This window comes from Uloborus diversus, chromosome 9 (assembly GCF_026930045.1).
Source record: "Uloborus diversus isolate 005 chromosome 9, Udiv.v.3.1, whole genome shotgun sequence".
Lineage (NCBI taxonomy): Eukaryota > Metazoa > Arthropoda > Arachnida > Araneae > Uloboridae > Uloborus > Uloborus diversus.
Window position 1 is genome coordinate 139211745 of NC_072739.1, and position 16715 is coordinate 139228459.

The 16715-nt window shown below is 32.6% G+C and overlaps 1 protein-coding gene across 1 annotated transcript in view; it reads right to left on the reverse strand.

Annotated features, from left to right (window-relative positions):
* Positions 1-16715, reverse strand: part of LOC129229895 (guanine nucleotide-binding protein G(o) subunit alpha) — a 118534-nt gene that overhangs the window by 37136 nt on the left and 64683 nt on the right. The window contains exon 2 of the mRNA XM_054864276.1: positions 1992-2133. Coding sequence (XP_054720251.1) covers positions 1992-2133 — 142 coding nt within the window. The remainder of the gene's footprint in view (positions 1-1991; positions 2134-16715) is intronic.

The following is a 16715-nucleotide window of genomic DNA, read 5'->3' on the forward strand; positions in this document are numbered from 1 at the left end:
GCTTCTGTAATTTGTCAAAGGAACCAGAAACAAATTCTTTTCAGTAATTTATCAAAAGAACCAGAAACAAATTCGTTTCAGTAATTTATCAAAGAAACCAGAAACAAATTCGTTTCAGCAATTTGTCAAAAGAACCAGAAAAATCTTGACCGCGAAAAGAAGGCGGATGACCTTGAAGCGAAACCTCATTTTGTATCATTTGTAATGTGTGGAATCAGCCAGAAATCACCTAAAGGGGAGAGTCGTTCTCACTGATCCTATCTATTACAAAATAATAACAATCAACCTATTACAAACGATACAAATGATGTTTTTGCTTCAAGGTCATCCGCCTTCTCTTCGTGGTCAAGCTTTAAATGATGGCTTCGTCAGCATTTTAAACTTTTTAAAATAGTAAAATGCAAATTAAAAGTACGTGTACGTATTCAAGAATACAACTTATGAGTTACACAACACTTGAACTCAGAGCTGTTTATGGATTCTCAAATTAAATGAAGTGTGATTCAAACGAAAGTGACATTTCAACGTGCAAAAGACGTTGTGCACGTGATCGCTGCGCAATAAGCAACAAATGTAGTTGGATCATACACCTCTTAAACGCATAGTTATTACTTGTGAATTTTCAATTTGAATGAAGCGCGGTTTAGACGAGAGTGTCATGTTGACGTGTAAATTAAGTTGTGTAAGCTAATGAAATTGGGTATGCAATGTTGTGAAATGTGCAACACAGCGTTGCTGGATTATAAACCACTTAACCCACAGTTGGTGTGGGTTTCCGATTTGCCTGAAGTATGGCTTAGATGAGAGTGTCATCATCAGCGTGCAAAGAAGTTGTGCACGCAATGTGCAATACAACGTAGTTGGGTTTATGACGCGTCTTTAGCTAACACATTGGGGTTTGACATGTCTAAAACGCAAATCTTTTGCGCATTTTCAATTTGAATGTAGTGTTGCTCTTATGAAAGTGTAATATCAATGTGCAAAAGATGCTGTGCACGCAATGGCTGCGCAATGTGCGACACAACGAACGTGTGACTGTTTGTAAATTTTTAACTTGAATGAAGTGCAGTTTAGATACGAGTGTTGTATTGGACGAAACATATTTTGGACGCAATGGTTGTGCAACGTGCGACACAATGTAGTTGGATATTACGCCTCTTTTTGAACGCATAATTGTTTGAACTTTCAACTTGAATGAAGTACGATATAGATGAAAGTGTTACATCAACGTTCAGAAATGTTGTGTTTGCAGTGGTTGCGAAACGTTCAACAGATTGTAAGTGGATTATACAAACGTATGATTGTTTGCTAATTTCTCAATTTGATTGATGTGTGGTTTAAATGAAAGTGTCATCTAAACATACGAAAGGTGTTGTACCCTCAATGGTTGAGCAATTTGAAACACAACCCAATTCGATTGTGTCTTAAACGCATTACTACTTTTCAGTTTTCGAATTGCATGAAGTGTGATTTAGATGACAGTGTCATATCCACGTGCTAAAGATGTTGTGTTCCACAGTAGTTGCGCAATGTTCAATTGGATCTATGCATGTCTTAAACGAAAATAGTTTGTACATTATCAATTGCTGCCCGTTACTTTTAGTCGACACGAAATCCCCCCACCCTCCCAGCTTTTTTTCAATCTTAAAATTTGATATATATAAAGGGGGGAGGAAATTTTAAGTGTCGGCGAAAAGTAGGGTAAACCTTTCAATTTTAATGAAGTGTAGCGCTTAAACGAAAGTGTAATCAATGTGAAAATAAAGTTGTGCAATCACTGACAGTTGTGCAATCTGCGACACATATTCGTGCAAGAGTTTGTAAACTCCCTGTTTATGTGTATACTTAAACATGCATTCCTTATATATCTTACGAGTATTACGGGTTTTTTTTTTCGTATGTTCATGTTGTGTGAACTATAAACTGGTTCGTGCAGCGTGAGCTTTTATTTCGAATTGCATCGCTATTCCCCGCTGCAAAATAAAACGCACCTCTCTCTCGTTGTTTCCGAATCCGATCCCGAGGTTGGGCATCGACCTGAGGATGGCCACCATAGACTGGATCGTGTTACTGTACACCACCGGCTTGTACTGTTTGAAGTCTTCTTGCGTAAAGCCGCTGTCGTGGATAATCCTGAGGGAGAGATTAGAAAAACGGTGATTAGTTAGTCCCAAATGGAAACACATACAGAAAAAGTTTAGGTACACTGTTAAAAATTCAGAAAACTTTTACGGTAAATATTACTGCAAATGGAGTGTCTGCAATAAGAAAAAAAAATACAGTAAGTTGCACCGAAGAAAATAAGCGATTGCAGCGCCAATTGATACACAATGTGACTTACAGTGCGAAGCAGGTAACACGGTATTTCCCCTCTCTCGACGTATCCCAACTTGTATGGAGGGGGGGGGGGGGGGGCAGCAAAGCTGCCTGCCAATCTGAAGGTCCCGAGATCGAACCTGCAGCTCGCATTTTGCGTTTTTCGACTCTCTTTTATCCTACCGTAAAATTACTCAATTCTTTTTATTGCCAGTGTTACCTATAGTTGGAGCAAACCTAACCTGGAAGCGTCGTAATGCTATGATTAGGATCTGCGTAGCCTCACAATGCTGCTAGGTTAGTTAAGATGTGAAACCAAAATCAGAAAAAAAGCTGGCAACACATTTCAGCTAATATTGTACTGACGAAATTTCTCGTCTTACAGCCAAAATATCTTATAACGAGTTATGATTTAACAAGAACCCGGATTTTGCGAGGAAATCAGAAAGATTTGGTCGGTATAATGTTAAATCTATAGATGAAAACTCGTTTGACTAGAAAGCTCCACCTAACGCTAGCAATAATTTCGTGATTCCTAAAATTTAAATTGCCTTCAAGCACAGATTTCCCTTTCTTTTAAAAATGTGTTTAACAATCCGAAGCCAACCGAAAACTTTTGATGAGTGATAAATCTCGAGAAAAAACGACAAGGGTCCTTTCCTTTCATTTGTGAAGTAGAGAAGTACTTGAAAATTACATATTTGTTGACGCCAATGTTAGAAATTCCGAGAATATTCTATACTTGGATAAAAATTCTTAAAAGCAGATAAAGAAAATTATGCTAAATTATTTTTGCTGAAAAGCATTATCGTAAAGGCAATCTGATGCATTCCACCAGATTTCACTCAGAACTAAGCCTCCCCTGACAAACATACGCACGCGCACACACAATATATTACACACTAGAGCGGAGTGAAAAAAAAATCAAAATCTGATGAACTCTAGTAGTGCCTCTTGTGGAGATATGTTGTCATGTAAAAGGATTTTAACTGAAACCAATATCTAGAAGGTCCATTCGTGCCTTGAAATTATCACTAGACGTTAAATCCCGGTTATCACAAATTTGCCATTTCAACTGCGCTTGCGCGCGGACTTAGCTTTTTGAGCTTTCTGTTTTAAGATTTCGTGTTGATTGTTTATATTTAGGCTGAGAGAGAGTCCCACCTAAAAAATGAATGCGATTAGAATATTTTCACAGCGATTTCGTGATATATTATATGAAACTACGGATATGAGAATAACTGATAATCTTAAGAGAAAAATGACACTTCAATATTTATTAGTTTGGTAATATTTATTTAACATAAATGTAAAACACGTTGCGTACTTCAAAAATGATTAGAATATTAGTACATAAATCCGTCTTTTGCGGTATTTTACGTTAGGCGTAAACAACTTAGTATTATACATTTTTATTTAGGTTGAGGGTTCGGCTTTGTATTAGAAGTGATGCTGCAATTCTAGTACGCTCTTCTGTGGTACACAATTTCGTCCTGAAAAAGAACAGACAAATCAGACACCGAATCCATTAATAATTAAGACGCAAAATTCAATCTTTACCGAGGCCTAAAAACGAAATCAGAGAAAACGTTGTGATTTCTAATTTTTATCTGTTGCTATCTCATGTTTATTACCAAATTTAAAATGTTTGTAATTAATTTTAGCAAGATTTTTGAAATCAGCTAAGTCCGCGCGCAAGCGCAGTTGAAATGGCAAATTTGTGATAACCGGGATTTAATGTCGAGTGAAATTATCATATAATAACTAAGGTGTCAAGACACAGCCTGTATTTATCCTTAATATAGTAATTATTTTCTTAATATTCGTTGCCTGAGCATAACGACGATGAGTTTTATGCAACAACTCAAAACTTAGTAGAGAAATGTGGGGCAATGTGAACTGGTGGAATATTTACTTTGCTTCTAGCGCCACCTACCTAGTAATATGTTAACTGTGTAGTAAGACGTTTAGTCTAATCCAAGCTAGAAGAAATTACCTTTGAAAACCAAAGAATATGATACAAAAGCAAAATTCAAAAATAGATCCTCATATTATAATATTTTGTTGTAAGTCAAAAATTATTTTTGTCAGTATCAAATGATAAACTTCTTGTTATTAACATTTCAAATATTAACTGAGACCTACTAATGCTCTTTGCAGTATTTATTTTCTTAATATTAAGCTTGTTTGTATTTTAAGTGCTTTGTACAGTCAGTTAAATACATGCGGGGCAAAGCGGATGGAAAAAAGGGAAATGTAGTTTATTTCATTTACTTATTCAATCCTTTATCAAATCACTTACGTATTCATTTAGTAATTATTTCATTTACATTCCTTCATTTAATAATTCCTTTATTTATTCATTCGTTCACTTATTTTCTTATTAATTCACTGTTTTAATCTTTAATTTACTTTTTTTCATGTATTAATTTATTTATTTATATATTTATTCGTTTTTTGTTTCATTTACTGTTAATTTATTCCTTTATTTACTCATTTATTTGATCAAAAATACCTTTAATAATCGAATAAAACATATTTCATTAGAAACAAATATTATTTTTCACTTTGCCTAATGAAAAAATAAAATATAATAAATATACCAATGAATAAATATATATATTTTTTTTTTTGGAAGGTACAAATTTATTGCCAAAAACAAAAAATGTTTCAATGAAAAGTTAATTACAAAATATATTATCCTTTTTTTATGTAGCCTAATTTTTAAAACTAATTTCCAATTTATTCAACTTGAAAAAAGAAGTTATCTTTATACTATTTCACTTTACCCCACATTCCTCTGCAAATTTCTTTAGTAGCCTTTTCAGGTTCTTTACTGTAATGTTGGTACGTTTGTAAAGAAACAACATTTACAGCAAAAACGTTTCCTTCATTTGTTTAGTGGTGAGTGTTTGTGTGTATATAAGGTGGAGTTAAAAAACAGCAAAATACGATAAAAATTAAGCAATGGTGAGGAAAAGTTGGATTTTGTGCATTATTTTTTCACCGACAGCAAAAATTGTCTTGGAAATTTTACTCACGCCTTGAGGTTCAGCATTATTACTTAAAAACTGGAATATTTATCAAAAGTCGAAATTTGAAGAATGTGATGGAATAGCAAGTAAGATTAAGACTTTTGTCTATGTTACACACCGTATACAATCATTTTAACGATTTAATTATGGTTTTGGGTGCCATACATGTTCTGAAATGACCGATATCGCGTGGAAGTAAAATAACACTGCAATGCTCCGTACTTTGAGATAACGTATACTGCTGTGCTTAGCACAAAAGTCGTATCTGCAGCTGAGTAACAGGGGTGCCCACAGGGGGGGCGGGTTGGCGCAAGTTACGCCATCTAAATTGTTTGGGGGGGGAGAGATTTTTTTTTAATTGTTTATTTTTTTATTTAAATTGATTTCTTGATTTATTTTTAATTTAAATTTATTTTATTTTATTTCAGTTCATTTTGTTGTATTTTATTTTATTTTATTACAATTTATTCTGTTTGTATTTAATTTCCTTTGTTTATTTAGTTTGTGTGTGTGTGTGTGTGTGTGTGTCATTGGCGTAGCACAGAACTTTTCGAATAAAATATCAATAATAACAATAGTTTAAAATAAATAAATAATATTTTTAAAAAAATTAAAAAAAAATATTTTTTAAAAAATAAAAAAAAATATTTAAAAAAATGAGAGCTGAAAATAAAAAATAAAAGGGGGGGGGAGATTTTTAAGAGGGATTTTCGCCATTGAACTTGGGAGGGATGGACTCCCCTGCTGGGTACAGAATGAGAAATTGAAGGTTAAATGTTTGCTCCTCTCCATATCTTTAGTTCAGACGTAGCTTTATCAGAATTTCTTTAAAAAATATTTCCCATTGACATATTACCGTAAAACATTGTAGGTATTAAGGTGAAGTATGTGACAAAGAACCACATAGTGACCGTAAATCAATTTTGATGAAAAGTGCAGATACGACTTTTGTGTTTAGCGCGGCAAAATGGAAGTTATAACTTTGAAAAAATTATCTTTCATATAAATTAATTCCCAAAGTAACTATTGGGCAGAGTTGCAATTCCAAACGGAGATGAATTGATGAGGGGTTAATTCTAACAGGAAACCACATTGATGAATACACTATCACAATAGAGTTGTCTGCTAGTTTGTATAAATCTGAGAGTTGTCACTTACAACAGCAAAATTCGATTTGTCGTTGTCAACCAACTTGAGTGTGCTTCAGTTTCTATACTTATATGCTGGTAGAGTATTTTATGACAGTACAGTAGACCCTCGTTTTACGCGAGGGCTACGTACCACGGAAGAGCCGCATAAATTGAGACCTAATAGTAGTGTTGAAATAGGCGTTAGGTTCCATAGATTAAAAAAATACTTCATTCTAGTGATGACTAATTTTACAAAATGTTTAATGTGCACTTATATCGATATATATGCACAACATGCATAAAGAAAAGATAAATTATTTTTTTGTTCATAAAAAGGAGCTCGCTATGATAGTATTTTGGCAGCCATTAAGAAATGTTCTATGCAGTTCTTTGCAGAGTACTAAAGCATCTATGTTCACTTGCGTCATTTTCATGATAGAATCTTCCTTCACCAACAAACCGGAAAGATCATTTGCTGTTGTCAAGGAATGGGTCCAAATTTGCAATATGAACGTTTTTGGTATTATGTAATGGATGTCGGTATCCTCGTTGGTTTTGTCCTCCTTTGTCACTCCTAAAAGTTCTTTTTTCCAGTCAGTTCTGAACTGTGTGAGTAATGCAGTAAATAAACTTCTAGAAGGAGCTCAGGAACCAATTGCATAAAAAAATGTCTCCTGTGGCCCAAACTCGATTATGAGCACACCAAAGTGCAGTTTATTACGTGCAATCTGCAATTTCAGGATTTTGGATTTTGAAAGAGAGAAAAATTTTATCTGTTTGCATTGCCACGTATCTGTGTAAAACCAAAACTCGTCTGCGTAAAATAAAACGAAGGTGTCATATCTTAAACCGCGTACTATCAAAACCGCGTAAAACGAGGGTATACTGTATATTCAACAATGTTGTTTACCATATGAATCCACTGCTTTTGCTAAGATGATTCCATACACCTCTTGAAAACTATGAAAAACAATATTATCTCTCTGTGTGTAAAATTAGATAAATATTTTAATTCTGCACAGTGTTTTTTTTTTCGAAACACAAAAATTTTAAATGGTATTTTTTTCACTTTAATTATCTTTTTCACTGTACCTTATATACACACATGCCATGGGTCATTCCATTTGGTGGAATGAGACATTTTTCAATATATTTTGCTTCATAAATACAAATAAAAACAAGCTAGAAATTTTATTTCTGATAGAAACTCTTAGGATTTTGTGATTAAAATTCCGTAAAACATTAAACTTATCGTTTTTAAAGGGTCTAAGGACCTTTAACCTTCAAAGTTTTGAACTTTCCGAAAAAAATATATGTTATGCAAAATTTAATTCTGAACACTTTGATACCTTACTTGTTACCATAGGCAAAAAACTTTTCAAGTTATCGTAAAAATGCGTAAACTTTCCCCACACAGATTTATGTTAGCAGCTGTTTAAGCCTCTTTTTCTCAAGTGCCGGTTTCTCGTTTTTCTAGCTTTGCATACATGATACCTCCGAATGTTTCTTATATATTTCCGTAAAACTTTTCATGCATGTTTGCCTGGTTTATTTTTATGATCTGAACCTAAGTTTGTTGTTATTTTTAAATTATTTACTTTTTTTTTAAATTATATAAGTTAATATCAAAATTTTCCAAATTTTTGGGCGATTTTTTTTTTTAAATTGACTTTCATTTTTCGTTAAAATTTAGTTTCAAATCATAAAATAAACCAGACAAACATAAATAAAAGTTTTACGGAAATATATAAGAAACTTTTTGAGATATCATGCACGAAAAACGAGAAACCGGCAGCTGAGAAAAAGAGACTTAAACAGCTGCTGTTAACATGGATCTTTATGGGGAAAGTTAACGTATTTTCCCAATATTTTGCGTATGGTAAATAATTGCGTATGGAATAAGTTATCAAATTGTTCATAATTAAATTATGCATAACATATATTCTTTCCAGAAAGTTGAAAATTTTGAAGGTTAAATGTCCTTAGACCCCATAAATAAAATAATTGATGAATAAGCAACAAAATGCTCGTGACGAAACGGGACTTGTACGGGTTCCGTTCCGTCAGGGGCATTTTATTGCATGTCGTTCAATTACTTTTTTCAAACTGACTAACTTTTGATGTAAATAAAATTTCTAGCTTGTATTATTTGTATTTATAAAACAAAATCCTGTGACAAAACTACTCAAAATGTCAAATTTCATCACATGGAAATACCCTGCACCCGAATGCAACACTTTTGCTGTAAATATTGTTTCTTTACAAACATACTAACATTACAGTGAAGAAACTTAAAAGACTACAGAAGAAATAGGAAGTAAGTTTCGGGAGAGGGGAGGGGGGATTGTATGAAATTTTTCGTCATTATGAGCAAACAAAGAAAGTTAAGAGCGTAGATACTAAATGGCAAAATTCAGGTTGCGTCTTTACCGTAATACAGGATGACATTTTTACAAAAAAGTTACTATAGCTCTGTGAACCCTAAATTAGTCATCATGAACACAATCACAATAAATAAATTGATGTTACTGTAAATACGTTTAAAAACAGGTGAAGGTTGTGGCTGCCGTTAAACATTTCTTTGTATTTCATGCCAAAAGTGGAAGATTAGCGACGATATTTAATAACCAACTGTTCCCAAAATACATGTTATTATTCGGTATTAATCTGTCTACCATATGATATCATTTCTTGGCTCCTTTCAAGATCTATACTTTGTTCGTTCGTAATTTTTTCAGTACCCACCTGCATTTCATCGGTGGTCAGACAGTAACTTACCTATTTAAAAAGGAACAAATTGCAAATTTGCAAAAATATAGATTTTTTTTTTGTCATAAAACTTGCATTGAAATATTATTTTTTCATTTTTGGCGTTAAATTCGTACTTTCAAAAAAAAAAAAAAAAAAGAAAAAGTTTAATGCGTATCACTCATTTGCATCATCAATGTGATAATTAAAAATTATGATTTCTTATTTAATAGTAGAGATAATTGCAACTACCGTGTTGTATTAAGATTATTTATCGATTTATTTATTTTGAATTATGGCGCTGTTACAGGAAAGGTGCGACATATGAAAGATAAAACACATCTAGATAATTTAAAGTGCGTACAATACACAACGCTACAATGACTGTTCATTGTATACAGGTATAAACACATTCTTATTCAATTGTATTCACAGTACATATTGTTTTTGACTCAATTGTTCATTATTATTTTGCCATTGCAATAGTTCTGTCTAAGCACTGACAGGGAGTTTAAATAAGTTTAAGGGTGGTAACTTACGGCTTAACTGCTCAACATTTTAGAGTCTAAAATTTCTGAAAATTGTGTGGTATATTTCAGCATTGTATTCTACATTATTTAGTTTAACATCAGTTAATTCAATAAAGAGCTATTAAAAAGAAACACTTCTTATGGTCCTTTATGCAGAAAAACCACAATACAATGGAATACGCTGAAAGTGTCAATAAAAGGTACGGAACTAAACAGTTTTTTTTTAAAATGAATTAACAGCATTTAAGTATAATTAATGCTTCAAAGATGTCTGTTTTATTTCTCATTCTTTAAGAAATGAAAATATTTCCAGCAATGCTAAATAATCATTGAACTGAAGCAGATGACGCAGACGCAGATATTGAAAAAACTTTCGGTAGTATTATTTTTTAGCAAAAGAGTATATGAGTGTTAGATCCCTACAGCTCTACAGGATCAATTTTATGATCATTTGATAAGTCATTTGCATATGCTTTGATTTCATTTTTGAATCAATCACTTATTAAATAAATTGCACTTTCAGAAGTGCGAAAAGGTTTCAACTTAACACTCATAAAAAAAAAGGGCATATCACGTTTTGCTATAATTTCAACTTTTTAGTCTTTTTTTTTTTTTTTGCCGAAATGAGTATTTTACAGTAATATTTGCATCACAGTTTTAATGCAGCAATGAAGTGCAATTATTCTCACTTTAAAAAAGTAGCATAAAAAGATAAGTTAAATTTCAAAATTTGTGCTATAATGATTCATTGATACAATAAAACGTAAACAAATTTTATGAACACTTTTTACTTTCATATACTTATTAACTAAAAATAATATCAGCTGTAAACATATAAAACATACATTTAAGATAAAACTACTCGAGGCATTATTTTGAAAACATACAATAAAAAAACTTATTTACCCGGGTTTGGATTAGATGTCATGTAGCAAAAAATGTAGGCAATTCATATATAAAGGTGTTTAAAGAATAACTGAAACACAAATGCAAATTCACTTTTCTTTTGGCAAAATCTTTTCTCAGTCATTCACTACTTTCTCATGAAAATATAAAAAAACAAAAAATTTTTTGTTGCGCGAAACTTTTGTATTATTGATATCATTACTTTTTCTGCTAAAATACTGTTTTGAGGCGATAATGTGCTTCGCTTGTTTGCCTAACATTGAAAGATGAAAAGTAAAATTGATGGATGACAAATGGGGTGGTTTCCTTCAGTCAAAAGTACTACTTTTAGTCATTGAAATGGATAGAATGAGCAAAAAAAAAAAAAAAAAAAATAACATAGGCCCAGAAATACTTTCATTTTCCCAACAGTTTTTTTTTTAATTAATTTTCTTAAATGTCCGATTTTTCAAACAAAGAGTGGTCTTTATGACGTCACAAATGATGCTTTTTGGCGCATCTTTCAACCACAGTTCCACGTTATGATAATCAAGCAGCGAATTAAAATTGCACTCTACGCTTGCTATCAACCATATCGTTGCCACTACACGTGAGTAAAGATGCGAATTAAATATTTAGCTCTATGAGAGTGGCAACACAGAATGGCATTTCATGATTTGTGATGTCATCGCCAAGAAATGTAAACAATTAAAGCTCACCGATTTAAGCATTTTTTTTTTAAATATTAAACTTAAACAAATTATTTAAAAAATGGTCAGATCCTATGTTTTTAAGCATGCTCTTTCAGAAAAAAATTGACGTTCCCAAGAGGCTCTGGGTCGTTCCTGCCAAAGGCACCCACAGGGTACTAATCGTACTCTTAAGACAGGTCTACAGCATTTGAGATAGGTCTCGATTTATGACTCTCATTTGCAAACAGAAGAGCACTGAATAGCTTGAAGTCATTTTCTGTGTTACTATTGAACTATGTTATCTTTTCACACAATCGTAAAAGATCGGCTCAATTTTCACTTTCAGAAAGTCAAGATTACACAATTACAAGGCCAAATTATAATTTATTTTGCTAAGATTACAGTTACGATCACGCATGAAAAGCCTGATTATGATTACGACTACGGGAGTATCCCATTGACAATTACACAAAAGTATAATCGATTACTCAAATTACGATAACGTAATCGGCAATTGCTCCAAGCCTGTCACATATATTCACTCATATATTTATGTATTTATTCGTTTATTGTTTGTTTCATTTCTTTTTCATTTATTAGTTCATTCTTTTATTTACTTATTTATTTGATCAAAAATAACTTTAATATTTGAATAGAAAATATTTCATTAAAACAATATCTGAATTTCCACTTTACCCCATGAAAAAAGAAGTGATAAATTTCCATCTTTTTTTGGCGGTACAAGTTTACTGCCAAAAATATGAAATAATTTTTCAATGCAAGTTCTCTTTCTTTATGTAGCGTAATTTTCAGAAAAAAATTTCAATTTATTCCTTAAAAAAAGTAAGTTATCTTAACTATTTCACATTGCCCCACATTCCCCTACTACATATTTTGTTTTAATGAAAAAAATTATTCAATTAAAATTATAAAAGGGGGAAATGTAGAATGGTCGGATATTATGCAATAGATTTTTTTCTTTTGTTGTTAAGAAGCTCTTGGTTACTTCTAGTTTGCATTATTTCATTCAATTCTTAGTCTCTTCATAGAGAGCAGGTTGTTAAAAAAAAAAAAAAAACCAGCTTCCTTGTCCCCACTTGACTTCTGCCTTTTGGGAGATGGAGGAGTACTGGTAGGACGGCATTTGCTGATTTGGACTAATCCGAGGAAACCACATGAGGACTCTTGGAATAACAGGGAACGTGAAGTATTATGGAATGTCTAATACTCCAATATTCCTCAAAATACACGACATGACATCTTGGAAAATGAACCTCTAAACCAATGGGCAAAAGAATGTCTGCTAATCAACGATCACAATGTAACAAAATACAATTCTTTTTGGCGCATATTATATTTAATACACGTAAACCTGTTTTATGCGGTGGTTTGGGATCGCATTGAAAAAATCACATTAAAAAATTGCTTGAAACTTCATGAGTAGCTATAAAAAGTTGTTTTCGCAACACAGTTAAAAAAATTTTTTTTTTACGCGATGGATTGAGACCGCATAAAAAAAAGGCTCACGTGGAAATAACTCAAAAACTTACGAAATAACTAGGAATTGCTTCTTTAAACGAAATCAAAATAAACCAAGAGATGATAATTTCTGCCAGTCAGACAAAAACTTCCAGATCAAGGAAATTTTTGGGAGGTCACTGTGACTTCCCATCCGGATGCCCCTGCCGTCACTTGAAGATACTACCTCGCACTCGTTTCATAAATAATTTCGTCAACTGAGTCCCAATCTGTTTGAAATTTTCATGTACCGTATAAAAAAAAAATCGCACGAAGAAATACAACACAAAAACAGGCTTGAGTAGGCCGCCTATGATCACGTAGAATTACAGGATAAAGATCCATAAATGAGTGTTCATGACTCATAGTTTGGGAAACGGTTCTCTAAGACACATCATAGCAATGACATTCATGTGAAACATTTCATTGCAACAGGACATAAATACCCCGTGCACAATTTCAAAAGGATACAATAAGATAGATTTCAGTTAAAAAAAAAAAAAAAAAAAAAAAAAAAAAAAAAAAAACTTCGAGTTTTTTACAATTGTAACCATTTTTTCAAAATAAGCATCAGATACATGTGTTCCACTAAAACAAAACACTTTTCCACTGAATTGCGCATGCGCTTTGAATTCTACTGAAACCATAGTGCAAGGTTCTTTCAACTGTTTGAGTTGTTAAAATAATGATACTACACACTTCAGAATTCGTGTAACGTTACACCCATTAAAACTGGTAACTTTTCACATTTTTTTTACTATGTACCATCCACAGTACATGTTGATATGATAAAGTATTTATTACGTAATAAAGTGCTCATATTAATTTTCCCTTGTCAAACGTATTGGTACTGATACGAAACATGCAGTTCTCTCGTACATTGCACAGTTGGTGAGCAGACATTCCTGACAAATGTCAACGTATAAACCCATTGTGCGTAATTAATGTAACAAAAAGTTACAAATAGATAAATAATGCCATTTGAACTTTAATGCACTTTGAATAAAAAACCATGCTTAAAAATGTTGCAATAAATTTACCGTTACCCATAACAACGGAAAGGGGTAGGGGAATTTTTAATCTAAATGATCATTAAAGATCGTCTGATATGGCATCCTGTTATACGATCGTTGAAAATGAGTAGCTCTTAGGGGGTGTACAGCTGTGAAATAGAACTCCAAAGTGAACGATAATTAGAAGCGGTGTTTTAATCGTCAACTAAAACCGCATTTCAATTGATTTGTGGAAAATGATTGCATCACCGACGGAGAACTATATAAATCGATAAAAGCATTTTTGCATTTCAGATGCTCTTAAAATACTTAGGCTTGTATTTCACGGGAATAAAACCAGAGATGTAACTGAAATGAAAAATTAAAAATTGCTCACAGGTATTCGCAACTGCAATAAACTATAGGGTCTCTGCAGCCACTGTCTAATGGCGGATGAAACAGGTAAAACAAACCCACGCCGCAACTTATAACTCGCTTTGACACTTAGTGAATGACAGTAATTTTTCATCGTGTTTGTGGGAAACTTACTCGACGTTAAATCCCGGCTATCACAAATTTGCCATTTGAACTGCGCTTGCACGCGAACTTAGCTGATTTCAAAAATCTTGCTAAAATTAATTAAACATTTTAAATTTGTTAACAAATATGAGATAGCAACAGATAAAAATTAGAAATCACAAAGCTTTCTCTGATTTAGTTTTTAGGTCACGGTAAAGATTGAGTTTTGAGTCTTAATTATTAATGGATTCGGAGTCTGATTTTTCCATCAAAGACCCTTCTCAGGGCAAAATTTTTAACCTCAGAAGAGCGTACTAGAATGGCAGCATCACTTCTAATACAAAGCCGAACCATCAACCTAAATAAAAATGTATAATACTGCTGTTTACGCCTAACGTAAAATATCCGCAAAAGACTGAAATCTGTACTCATATTCCAATCATTTTTGAAGTATACAACGTGTTTTACGTTTACGTTAAGTAAATATTTTCAAACCAATAAATATTGAAGTGTCATTTTTCCCTTTACATAATAAAGATTATCAGGTATTCATATCCGTAATTTCATATACTATATCACGAAATCGCTGTGAAAATATTCTAATCGCATTCATTAATTTGTTGGAACTCTAGCTCAGCCTAAATATAAACAAGCAACACAAAATCTCAAAACAGAAAGCCCAAAAGGCTAAGTCCGCGCGCAAGCGCAGTTGAAATTGCAAATTTGTGATAACCGGGATTTAAAACTTTCTTTTCTATAATTCTGAAATTACATCACAAACTGTCTGAAGCCTGTAATTTACCCCAAAGAAAACACGTGGAATGGAATGTTTTACCTTTTTCTTTAGTATTTTTAATCACCGTAAGGTAGCGTATTCGAGCTCTGGAGTTGCGAATTTATTTATTAACACATTTGAAATTGAAACTAAAATAATGGAAAATCATAACACGAAGCTCTATCGTATTCTGCTCAAGAAAAAAAAATACACATTTTTTTTTCCTGTCTTTCAACCATCGCCCGTTGCCATTTCAATAAGTATAAAATATAATTTCAAAAGAAATTACAAGAATCATCCACTCACTCTAATACATTTTAAATAAAAATCATGAATTGAAATAAAATATAGGAGACGCTGCAGTCTAAGGCCAATGGCTGCAGAAAGAGGTAAATATAAAAAATCCAGTAGCTTATAACTTGCTTTCAAGTTTAGTAAAATATAGTAATTTTTCTTCGTGTTTATGAGGTTTCTCTTGATTATTCTTTTGAAATTACATTGATATCACAAATTGTCGGAAGCCTACGTGCTACACCAAAAGAGGAGTTGAATGTTTTACCTTTTTGCCTCATTACTTAAATCGCCGCAAAATGGCTTATCCCAGCTGTAGAACTAACTGCGAATAGATGATTATTCAAAAGAAATAATACATGATCATCTATGTGCATATAATACTAGTTGAGATCAACAAAGTTGACCCTCACTGACCATCGTGACTATGAGGTCACATCAAATCTAACCATTATATTTCCCTACAGGAGCGTTATTCCTAGGCTTGCCAGACGTCCCGGTTTTTAGACAAAATTCCGAAATCCCGCCGGTTTACTTCATGTCCCGGAAAATGATATATTTGACTCTGGATGACCAAACAAGTTTAGAAATAATTAAATGTGACGGATTTTTAGGGTTATATTACTTCGTCCATCATAACATTAACAAGTAAAATTAGTAATGGATTAGCTTCTGAAAATTTTACAACAAAATTAAAATTAAAAAAAGTTCTAGCCAATGAAAAGTACATGTAAACATTGTTAAAATTTTTATTCCTCGTTCAAAGTGTTTCTTCTAACTTAAGTAACTCAGAAATATTATCATGTTAGAAATAAAACGTAAAAATTTAGCTTGGATTTGTGTCACGTATACAATCTACCCCTAGTTTTGGTTCATAATTAATACCCATTCATTCATAGCCTCGAGAATGATCAGTCCTCTAAAACACTAAAACTTAGCCAAGGGAGTGTACTCTTTTAAATACCGTGACACGGGAGGCGGGGAGGGGGGGGGTGAGGCTGACATCTCGGTGTCCCGGTTGAACATTTTAGAAATCTGGCAAGTGTTGTAATAATCGGTATCTTGAGTTTAAATTTCAGGTAAAAATCTTACCATTTTTCGATTCTTTCTGGGCGTTTGCATCTTTTGACTTAATGAAGAGTTATTAAAATTGACTAAAAAATTCACAGTACGATCAAACGAAAAAAAAAATCAATATATTAACAAGTATTTACAAATTCAAGGAACAAGCTTCAAAAATCGAACTGTATTGAAAATCATCTTCGGTGTTCCATCGATTCTATT